The 12,271-nt window shown below is 41.1% G+C and overlaps 2 protein-coding genes across 2 annotated transcripts; both read left to right on the top strand.

Moving 5' to 3' along the window:
- Positions 1-8,752, top strand: LOC122883963 (CCN family member 5-like). The gene is made up of 5 exons (XM_044213168.1): positions 1-63; positions 3,428-3,644; positions 5,626-5,874; positions 6,428-6,660; positions 8,009-8,752. The coding sequence occupies exons 1-5, from the start codon at positions 1-3 to the stop codon at positions 8,294-8,296; spliced, it is 1,050 nt and encodes a 349-aa protein (XP_044069103.1). The 3' UTR covers positions 8,297-8,752.
- Positions 8,753-10,131: 1,379 nt separating this feature from the next.
- LOC122883957 (P2Y purinoceptor 1-like) lies at positions 10,132-11,902 on the top strand. Its single transcript, XM_044213154.1, has one exon. It carries the CDS (start codon positions 10,286-10,288, stop codon positions 11,315-11,317), a length of 1,032 nt encoding a protein of 343 aa, XP_044069089.1. The 5' UTR covers positions 10,132-10,285; the 3' UTR covers positions 11,318-11,902.
- The last annotated feature ends 369 nt before the right edge of the window (positions 11,903-12,271 follow it).

Genomic DNA, 12,271 nt, shown 5'->3' on the forward strand with positions numbered 1-12,271 from the left:
ATGAAGATGGACAGAAGAGACACCCAGCTGGTTTGTTCTTTGCTGTTGTGTATCATCACTCAGGTGAGACCTGCCTGACATGTCATATTGTTAGCCACAAAGTAGTCCTTTTGTCAGTTGCATCAGTAATGTAATTATAGAATATCAGTTTTCTGCATACTAGTGACTTGGTGAACTGTGGTGTGTGTGATATGTGAATGCCTGATTTTTGTAGCTACTTATCATGATGACGGTTGGGTTAGGGATGTCCCAGTTTTTCATAATAACAGAGAATATGATTATTGGAGGCAGCAATACAAAGGATTGCCATTAATGATCATGCCATGAGGGGAATCACATCAGTCTCAAGAGTTAGAGACAAGATTTTCTTTCCTCAAAACTGCTAGACTAAAAACTGTGCAGTTTTATATAAATACCTCAGCCTCTATACTGATGAACATACAAATAAAATATTTTTTTATTAAATTTTATTTATTTCTATTTATTTATTTGTAACTACTTTCTGAATCAACAGGTAGATCTTTTGGAAGAACATTGGTAAAAGTAAAAACCTGAAGAACTTTTTCAAGCCTGTGTGTGTCCTGTGCTTGATTATTCAGCCAGGTGTTCAGGGCTTTCTAATCTTTCTATGTCTGAATCATTGCAAAACAGTGCTTTTAGATATTTTTTGGGTGTGCACCAAAGTTGGCTTTAGTGGGGAATACAAGATGGGAACCATGTGAGGTTTGCTGAAAGGTGTGTTAAGGTCAGTTATGGAATTGCTACATAATGTGGAAGAAAGCAGGTTGACCAGAAGGATATTTGTCTGGGAGATACAAATCAAGGGGTCGTGGTCCAAAGAAGTGCGCACTTTGTTTCACGACTGTTGGTTTTGCTAGGTGTTTTTCTATAATAAAAGGAACAATAGTTGTATGTTAGCTGACAGTAAAGGACAATGGGCTGATGATATATTGACTAAACTAAAACTGTGTACATTTAGAATGATCAAAAACAAGTATGGTACTGAGAATTATGTTGTGTATAATTTATCCAAGAATCATAGATATTTATGTGCCCAGCTGAGATGTTAATGTGGAAACTGGACAGTATGTTAGTCTGTAAGAGGAAAAGTAGCTTTGTTCAATGTGCCATCTCAATGATAAAATAGTTTCATTTTGTTTTCTATTGTTTTTAGTTTTTTATTGGGAACCACAAAATATATTGTTTATTGAGATAAAAACATAAACCTGATTTTTTTTAAGCATGGATGATGCACAAAGATTGAGTTGGCTGTTGAAATGTAAAACATTTAAGTTAGCCAATTAGTAGAAAGCCTTAGAGATGAAGAAAACATCCTTTTATTAGGAAAAGGATGTTTTCTACCTTAGACCTAGTAGCAGTTCTTTTCTTTTTTTTGTAATCCCATGAGGGATGGGCCAACTGTTTGGCATGACATGGAAATAAAAAAAGAATCTAATATAAGTCAACTAAAGTGTTTCCCAAGTATTTTTGTCCATCTGCTGATGAATCCAGTAGGGCAGAAGAATATTTAATTCATCTTTAAATGTAGTACTTATCAAAGACCAAAGCATATTTGTGGATACTATTGTGATGTCAGAATAGTTTTTGAGATCTTTTCACTAATGGCTGATAAGTAAAAGCTCCCTCTTCATAATACGGTTACAAGAAGTGATGCCTGTCAGTGGTTTCACATAATTTAGATCTGAAACTTTCTGGTTGTCATTGGAAATTTACCATACTGGAAATATCTGATGTGCTGATATGATGATAGCATCAGATGAAAGTCCCACCCAATGGTTTTACATAGGGCTGTCCCCAATCTGTGAAATGGCTCTGACACACGTTGTAATTTAAAACTAGAAGTAGATTTCAGCCTTAAATGATGCAGCCTGATCAGCAAAACTCCATTATCTATTAAAGTGGAAGCTGACTGCAGCTTTTTGTTCAGTTCCTATCAACACAGCATCAGTCAAAGCACTAATCAGTACAAGTGAATATGAGTGATCACTTCTATAGCATTGCACAGCATAGCACTGTCAACATGTATAAACTGGTATAGCTTGGAGACACATGCTTTGCATGCATCACCTGAAAAGTACATTTCTAATTTCAGTTAGATTGCTTCTTTGTAGTCGTGGTTACCATGTGGTAACCGTGTGTCTATTGTGTGACTTGCTTGGTGTAGGATACAGGGCCTCTTCCTGTGTGTTCCATTTGGTTGTGGTGAAAAGTCAAATCCGCTCACGTTGTATGAGCAGCAGACTCAGCAGGTTCAGGAGAGTCAACAGTACAATAACATCTTACTGAAGTAGCCTACCTTGAGTAAAGGTACAGGTACTTTTGCTGAAATCTGACTTACAGTACAGTAGAAACACTCACCTCTCTCATCCAGTGTCAAAAAGAAGCCCTGGAACATGCAAAGGATTAGAGATTTATAATACTTCAAATGTTTTTTGTTTTTGCAGCAATTCACCCAAATCACAAAAAACTATTTTTCTCACATAACCTGAATAGTATCTAGCCCAGCAGATAGTTTTTGTGTTACATGCTGAGGTTTTTCAGAGACAGATCTGTGAAACTTCAGCTTCCGCCCTGTACAGTGGAGGTGTGTGTGCTGCTCAAAGGATTGAACATGACATTTGAAAAAGTCAACAGCATCATGTTTTTTCAGAAACAATGTCTGAGTTATTTTGGATAATCTACATACCTTGCTGTGAACAGTTGTCATTGAAACTATTTCAGTCAGGAGATGCTTCATTATGAGTGAACAAATATTTTTATTAACATAATAAAGATAAGAAACATGAAGAGTCTTTGGCAGTTCATGACGTCATTGTATTTTGAGGGGGTTGAGAAGCTGTGAGTAGTATAAGATACTCCCCTGATGGAGTCTAGACACTGGTGGTGGAGGTGGAAGGATGGCTGAAGATCTGTGAGTGGACTTCTGATGAGCTCAACCCGAACACCGGATGTGATGGACTGGAGGTGAATGGGGTGGAGCAGGGTCACAACAATTTCACACTGAAATGACAGCTGAGAGGAGAACAGATTTAAAGTGTGACAGCAGCAATATGTCATATGAAATCTGGTTGGTTTAACTGAAAGAGTAAACTCCCATAATCAGCTGAAGCAGGGAGAGAGAGAGAGAGAGAGAGAGGTGAATGAGTGAGGCATGAAGATAGTCTTCCTGATTGAACTTGCACTGAGCTTCATTTCTTCAGCACAAAATAGTTCCAGTGAAATCTGTTCACAGTGACGTGTGGATTACCTTTACACAACATGTGTTAGTGTCATATCCATTCTAGCACTAAACTTTTTTTTAATAGCCTACCAGTGGAGCCACATATTTGCTACTTAAACAGAAAGCACAATAAGCTATTGAGTGACAGTATAAACAGCAGCTGTTATTTTGTTACTTTTACTTTAGGTGTGGTGCCAGCTGTGTATTGGGCCATGTCAGTGCCCACCCACTGTGCCGCGCTGCCCTGTCGGTGTTCCTCAGATGTTAGACAGCTGCGGGTGCTGCCAGGTGTGTGCTAGGCAGGAGGGCGAGGCCTGCACCGACCGGCTTCCCTGTGACACCCACCGAGGGCTGCAGTGTGACTACAGTGCCAGCCTCCCTGGAGGGCCGGGACAGTGTGTCGGTGCGAACAGAATACACTCAAACTATAACAGATTAGTTTGGATTAGAGTTGCAAATACCTGTAATACTACTTTTAATACTACTAATACTGACAAAACTGCTACTGCTATCACTGCAACTGCTATGCCCAGTAGGCGATTTGTAAATTTTGAATAGCCCCCCAGCTAGAGGGCTCCCTTGTGGCTTTCTTTTTTCCGACGCTAGCCTGTTTTTTGCCCCTTGAACTGATTTTTAAGGGCATTTACTAAACTCTGAAATAATATATAATTATTATGTTATATTTTCCACACAAAAAAAACACTCAATTTGCGGCACAAAGATTTGTTTTATTTGAAAAAAATAACAAGTGAGAACAGCAACAAAAAAAGGTTTATGAGCATTCAAGGGCACTTTTGGTCCAAGCTGTTAACTTCTGCCTAATTTCGGCCTCTGTCATGCTGCTGCCGCACTTTCTCTTTTCCTCCATCTGCTGTAGAGCATATCGATAAATTGTTGAGATTTTATTTTGACAGAGTGTTTCTGTTTTAACCGGCGCAGCTTTTCTAGCCTTTATGGCTCTGGTTTAGCGGCCTGAGAGTCGAGTTAGTGAGTCAGGTACACACACAGGGCAAGTAGAGTAATTTCGTGCTTGATTGCAGTTGTTGCTTCTAAGGGTGGCCCAACCAGTTATTAGGTTTAGGGGCCAATCACTATTTCACACAGGGCCATGTAGGTTTGGATTTTGTTTTCCCTTAATAATAACAATTCATTTAAAAACTGCATTTTGTGTTTACTTGTGTTATGTTTGACTAACATTTAAATTAGTTTGATGATCTGAAACATTTAAGTGTTAAGTGTTAACCACTCAACTGTCAGCTCTCTCAACTCTCAGCTCTACAGGCTTTTAGTGCTTGAGTGCCAATAACAGTCTCAGAAAAACATAGCCTCATGACTTTAGCACCCACAAGTTCCCATTTTGCCTGCAGTTTGGGTTTAGGGCTCACAAACCTCTCAACTCTCAGCTCTACGGGCTTTTAGTGTCTTTCAACTTGTTTTGGTTTTCCTGATTTGGTTCAGTCTCATTGTTCTCATAACCTTCTGCTTTGACAAACCCATTGCACCAAACAGCAGACGAACGATTAGCTGGTGAACATGTTGGAACCTTTAGCAGCAGAGCCAGATATTTCTGGAGTTGGTCGAGACCAAACCATAGAGTACATTTTGGACTTACATTCATGCTCACCTGGGTCACCTGAAACAAAAATCCTAATGAATGCTAATCCTGCTCGCTGTCTGCTGGATGTGTAAATAGGCAACAGTTGGCATGTTAACCACAACAACATTATAATGTCATAAAACGTCATTGTTGTATTTACATCTTGTTCGGCTTCCCTCAAATGGCAAAACAAAAATTATGTATATTGCTTTAAAGTTCGATTGAAATGAAATTGCATGTTTCATTTTCGGATACAGCATACAGATTTGCTTTGTAAATCACACATAATTACACAGGAGAAATGTATATACTGCAAGTTTTGATTTCATGATAGCAGTCTTCAGTCAGTATGGTAAAAGAGCATTTGTGCAAAGCCACCAGTCCAAGGTCGTGGCCTAAACGTTGGTAGGTAGACTTACAGCGCCACATTCCAGATCTCAGTGCAAATTTGAGTTAGCCAAAAGTTGGACAAACTTTACAGATAACTGCACACTGATTTGAGAAGAGAGACGGTAATAGAGTTATATGAAACTGGAACCACTTATTATACACAATATGCGTTTTTTAAATGACTATAGTGCTGACTACATCATTTACCTAACAATTTCTTGCTAATGCTCTTACAGTAATGACTGGATATCAACAAGTGCCATGCTTCCTGCAGGTTATTTGTCTGCACATAACTCACCTCATACTTGGCACAGCATTGATATAGTAAGTGAGCCAATCACTTTCACCTACATAACATTCCCTGCTCTCCCCCTCTTCCTCCCTTTCCTGTGATTAGGTCGGAACGAGCTGGACTGTGAGATGAATGGCAGGAGGCTGGAGGAGGGACAGGTATTTCAACCTTCCTGTGCCCAGCTCTGCCACTGCCTGGGGGGAGGGGTGACCTGCGTGCCCCTGTGCAGTGATGATCTGCAGAGGCCCACGGATAAGTGCCCCAATCCTCAGCTGGTGCAATTACCAGGGCGCTGCTGCAAAGAGTGGACGTGTGACGGCCTGGACAACAGCATTTCCTCAAATCCATCAGCAGGTAATGGGGTTGAGGATCTACAAGAACAAACAAAGATGGCTGGAAACACATTTCAACACATTAGTCTGTAGCTAGATGATCAGAATAATAACTGCAACAACAAGTCAAGCTGTTAAGACTCATGAAATAGTAAAACATCAAATATAGCTTCTTGAAGTCTGCAGAGCATTCTCATCTCATCTTTTCCAGGATTTGAGCAATAACACTGAAGCAACTGGATGATTTTCAACTATATGCTGTGAGGCATTAAAAGCTGCTGTTAAATTCAGGACCCACAGTCACCTACCAGAATGGTTCAGGGCGCTTTTGGGTTGTGACGAAATAAACAAATTTCAATACCAAAGAGGAGTAAGGAAGATCAAACATATGTGTTAAACATCTGTGAGCGCTATTCTTAGCAAACTGACCTCACCTGAGCAGCAGTTTACAATATTTCAGACTGCATATGTGCTGAATTTTCTGACTCATGAGCTTTCATGAAAGCTGTCCACTTTAAACAACTTTCAGCTTGATGCACACAGCAAATATGTTCCTCTTCGGTGTTTCTTTCCAGCAGAGCAGGCGCGTCAGGACTACAGGGGTGGGCTGTCCGGTCCGACGTTTGGCTCGATCTCCAACTGTATCGAGTGGACCTCAGAGTGGAGCCCATGCTCCCACAGCTGTGGCCCAGGTGTCTCCACCCGTACCACAAACAGGAACTGGGCTTGTCGCCTGCAGACTGAGACCAGACTGTGCCAGATCAGGCCATGCCAAACTCTGCTGCCGGGACTCCGAATGCTGCAGCTGGTCAGTGCACAATCAACACACATAATTCAATAACTTTTTATTAATTAAATGTCACCGTTATAAAACTTTATTTCCTCATACGTTTTTTTGGAGTTCATTTTTATGGAAGTCCTGTGTGTGTTAAAAATGTCCTTTTTCTAATTTCTTTTTTATTTCATTGTGGCATTTTCTCCAGTGACACTTTCATTTTATTATGTCACTCGTAATGACAGAGTTGTCGTCAGGACAGACCTTTTCCAAAGCAGACATTTTGACTTGTCATAACAGGAAAATCGCAGGTGGAAGTGATAACACTAGTGACAGCTCTCTTCCATTTAAGTGTCTCAGTAAGCCATGCCAGTCGGGACTCCCTAAAAACGTAGTATTTAACCTGGATGGGCATGGTTTTGCAGGACTTAGCAGTGCGCGCTTCGAGCTCTGTGACCTCTGAGTGCACATTCAGTGAGGAAGGTAGAGGGTATTTGGTCTGCAACCTGGTAGATGATGAAAATAAAATGCACTTAGTTTTATTGTACGCTACTTGATATGATAACCTGGGTGCACCTTTGTAAGAATGCAGAACAAAAATCCTGAATTATATTGGTTTGATGAAAATGAGAAGTTGGACTGCGTGGCAAAGTATGGGCTAGTTTTATTTCTAAAGCTGGGAAAATTAGGCAAATTACACTGAATAATACAGAGCAAGCATACAGAATATACTATACATGTTTTCCTATGATTTGTATATTTGGTCTCACACCTTTGTAGGCTATATGGAAATTGATAGTCTGCCTTGTAAGCCCATTTGGGCTGGGCATCTATTGATGCAAGATTGATATCAGAATACAGACCCCCATCTGAGTAGATTTTTGTTGTTTGGACATCATTTAGTCCATCTGAATGTCAATATATTTTAGCACTATTAAAATTAGGTAAAAGGCATGTGAAAATCTGCATGGAAGTCTAGTCGTGAAGGCACACAACACTGTGTGACGCAGGATGGAAGGCAATAATAACAATACTGACAGGGTCATTATGAATTCAGTTCCATTACATTGGCAGCGTGAGGTCTGCAGTTCGACCCTCTTGGATGAACCTGCTAAGAGAGGCTGGTGACATGTGAGTGGCTTAAGAGTGAAGAGGGGTGAGGCTTGGTGACAACAACACTGTCGTGAAAAGTGACATTATGGAATACTGCACCCTTACCAATACACTGATGTTGCAAATGTTGTGCCATACTCCAGGATAAGAATGGGCCCAATTTAGATGTTAAAACACATACCAACCTACAAATGACTACGCATCACTGGACATGCAACAAGAGAAACCACATAATTACTACAGTTTTGCCTATAACTGTGTATTTCAGGGTTCGGGGGTGTGCGAGAGCAGCTACAGTTCACCTCTGTCCATTACGCTTGAACACCGAGGCTGCTGGAGCACCAGAGCCTACCGTCCCAGGTTCTGTGCCTTGACCTGTCTGGAGGGACGCTGCTGCAGCCCCTCCCACACCAGGACAGTGCGGATGGTTTTCCGCTGCCCTCAGGGCGGGCTCACCCAGCAGCAGGTGATGATGATTGAGTCCTGCTCCTGCAGCATCTCCGCCTGTCGCCAGTCCCCAGCCACAGCTACCCGAAGTTTCCTGCCCTGGCTATGAAGTGCACTTGCAACTAGCTACAAGAAAGATGGGCAGGTCCCGTCTATTAGGAAACTAGAGGATAAAAATGGCCAAACTGTAGTGGTAATTCTGCGGAATAAAGAAACACTCAAGGCAACCACTTGTCTTTCTGTAGGTTTACTTCAAACGTCTGCAGACGGACTCACAGCAGCAAAACATACAGCAGTGTAATCTGCTCTGAATGAGCACAGAGGAAAAGGAGCATCAGTTATTTATCCAGTCTTCAGGGTCAGGTTCCTCAGCCCGGGGGAGACGAGCGTCCCTGAAGTCTGGATACAACAGTCAATAGCATGTTTTGTAGTTCCATATCATCATTATCAATGTACTGTACACACATGATAATGTGGCAGTGCAGGAAGTTGAGCCAGTGCTTCAAAATTATGGAAATATTATTTTTATTTGTGAAAATTCGACAATAGCTGTTGAGAATAGTGTATCCTGGTGTACAAGTACACCGTTTTATAAACATGCACTCACATTTGAAAGTATGTACTAAGATTTATGCAGTAATCTGTATCCAGATTTAAAAACAAAAAGGTAACCTCGTTCACATTTTACCTCATATTATTTAATAGCTATGCTCCTATAAATTCTCATATCACCATATCTTACCATTGAATCCTGTCCACTCTTTGGCAAACTCAGATTTGTACTGAGAGTAAAAAAATATGTCCACCCCTGTGCTGGCGGGGACACTAACATGCTTGAGTGCCAATAATAGTCTCAGAAAAACATGGCCTCGTGACTTTAGCACCCACAAGTTCCCATTTTGCCTGCAGTTTGGGTTTAGGGCTCACAAACCTCTCAACTCTCAGCTCTACAGGCTTTTAGTGTCTTTCAGCTTGTTGTTTTGGTTTTCCTGATTTGGTTCAATCTCATTGTTCTCATAACTTTCTGCTTTGATAAACCCAGAGCCAGATATTTCTGGAGTTGGTAGAGACCAAACCATAGAGTACATTTTGGACTTACATTCATGCTCACCTGGGTCACCTGAAACAAAAATCCTAATGAATGCTAATCCTGCTCGCTGTCTGCTGGATGTGTAAATAGGCAACAGTTGGCATGTTAACCACAACAACCTAAACTGTTGGTAGGTAGACTTACAGCGGCACATTCCAGATCTCAGTGCAAATTTGAGTTAGCCAAAAGTTGGACAAACTTTACAGATAACTGCACACTGATTTGAGAAGAGAGATGGTGATAGAGTTATATTAAACTGGAACCACTTATTAGACACAATATGCGTTTTTTAAATGATACATAAAACCTGTGGTCAATAAGAATAGAATTGTTGTTTGTTCAATCAAGAATACATTGCTGAACTGATAAATGATTAATAAAACTAACATTATCAATTCATGCATTTAATGAATATCTTAGTAGAATGGCATTTGGTTATCTGCATTTGATTTTATATGTTGTACACATTCCACCTTTTTGTAAAACGTTATTACATAATCAGTGTTTGACAAGAGGGAGGGTGTGTGTGTGTGTGTTTCAACTTGCCAGACCAAATCCCAAGGAAATTATTTTGAAATGTTTTTTAGTAGCACAATAAATCCATGTGTCATTTTATACAATAGCTTGGTTGTATCATTCAACTGTAAAAAGTCATTTGTACATCAGATAGCTGCGCCTGCCTATTCCGTCATGACAGGTAGGAATGAGTAAATTATATCAGGAATAAATCCTTTGATGTGTTCTTTGTAAATGTCTGTGATGTTGATTTGTTATTTTTGTTTTCTATTTCCAAAAGCATGTCTTTTCATGCGTATCACACCAACCCCCATACTTGGAAGTGGGCGGGCATTTTCTTAGTGTCATATTCACGTCAGTATTGTTTTACTCGACGCAGGCTATGCCTATGTAATTGCCAGAAGAGATGTTCGATCTGAGCGCCGACCACCGGCTGCTTTTGGGGGAAAAGTTCAAATTGAATGAGATTTAAAACCAGCGGAAACCCGAGAGATGTCTGGAAACATCACCCACGGCGCCTGCGAGAGCATCAACCTGAATTTTACGCACACCTTTTTGCCGCCCGTGTTCATCACTGTGTTCGTCGTCGGGACGCTGTCCAACATCTGGGGGCTGAGAAGCGTGTGCACCAGCTGGAACAACATCGGAAACATCAACATCTTCATGCTCAACCTCGGGGTGGCGGACCTGCTGTACCTGTTCACCCTGCCGTTCCTCATGCACTATTACGTGCGTAACAGCCACTGGCAGTTCGGCCAGCCTTTCTGCAAGGTGACCCGCTTCTGCTTCAACCTCAACCTCTACGGCAGCATCGGCTTCCTCACCTGCATCAGCATCTACAGGTATCTGGGCATCGTGCACCCCATGAGAGTGATGGGAAAAATCACCAGCCACCACTCGCTGGCCATAAGCGCCCTGGTCTGGCTTGTCGTCATTATTCAGATCCTTCCTGATATGTTCTTCGACAAGAATGATCTAAAATTGCCAAACTCGTGTTTCGACACCACCTCGAACGACCTGATCAGGAGCTACCTGCCTTACAGCGTAGGCTGGACTGTAACAGGGTTTGCCATACCACTGATTATCATTGTGGTCTGTTATGGACACGTCGTTGTGGTTCTTGCCAAAAAAGCCAACGTCAACCCTCTGCTGAAGCAGCGGTGTTTGAAACTGGTCGTGATTCTGGTGTTACTGTTCTCCATCTGTTTTATCCCCTACCACGTGTTTCGAATTGTTAATCTGAAAACCAGGATTTTGAAACAAAATGGGATTTGCCACGCCAGCTTCCGCGACATCTACATTGCGCATCAGGTCGGCAGATGCCTGGCTTGTCTAAACAGCGCAATAAACCCGCTGATTTATATAGTTGGAAATGATGATTTCCTCATGAAGCTTCATAACTTCAGTAAGCGGGCTCGGCTGTCTCTGTCAGGCCTGACAGGCGTACTGCTTTACCGCAAACCTATGGAAGCGGACGCGGATTCGCCGTCAGAGACTCGCGTTGACTCCGACTTGAAAGGATAAGACGCACAATCGGTTCACCCGAGATACACTTCCGTGCTGTGACCGAGTCCCTGCATATCATGCCCCGCCAGAACTTCCACATTTCCGGGAACAAAGTGCAGTAATGACCGATTACTCGCAAGATATTAAGCCTATTATCTAGCAATCATCAGGTCACCAAGGTGTCAGCGCAGAGAGAGAATCAAATGTCCTGCTTGAGAATTTTCTTATAACAATAGACAGAACTTGCTATTTGCAGCTGAGGCTCATGTTGTCATTTACTGTACATATTTATTGCCTCAAGCATTCAGTATTGTGCCAAGGTGCTGTTGCACTTTCTGTGTATTATTGTGTTTGTGTGCTTCAAAGTGGATTTCCTGTGATTAACTTCCTACTGTACAGTGCAGGAAAAGTCCAACCCGTGTATTTTGCTTAAGCATTGCCAGGAACTTGTTTATAATTTGCGATATATTGCACTGCCATTGCACTATTACAAGTCAAGGATTTGATTGGTAATGGTTTGTATTTTCCATTTTTTATGTAACTGATCCTTAAAGGGTTTTAAACAGAGGCACATATTTCATTAAACTCTCAGAGCGACCATTCCACAGGCCTTATATTGCAAGTTTATTTAGAGAAAATAGACATTTTTTAATAAGGAACTACAACAGCTACGTAAGTGCTAGGATCTACAGTCTGAAGAGGTGGCAGAAGAAATATTTGAAACCCCAGTAAAAGTATAAATACCATGCTGTAAACATTCTTCATTACAAGTAAAAGTCCTGTATTAAAATGGTTACTTATATATTATTATAGAGTATATTATTGGATCATTATTTCTAATAAATTACCATGTTAGGTGAAATTATTAGGTACACCTAGTTAAAACTCATGCAGCCCAATCCAATTGTCCAGCAATAAATTCTACCTTCATGAAGGTTATAATGTTATAAAATAATATTATGTCTATTATTT

This window comes from Siniperca chuatsi, linkage group LG2 (genome assembly GCF_020085105.1).
Source record: "Siniperca chuatsi isolate FFG_IHB_CAS linkage group LG2, ASM2008510v1, whole genome shotgun sequence".
Classification (NCBI taxonomy): domain Eukaryota; kingdom Metazoa; phylum Chordata; class Actinopteri; order Centrarchiformes; family Sinipercidae; genus Siniperca; species Siniperca chuatsi.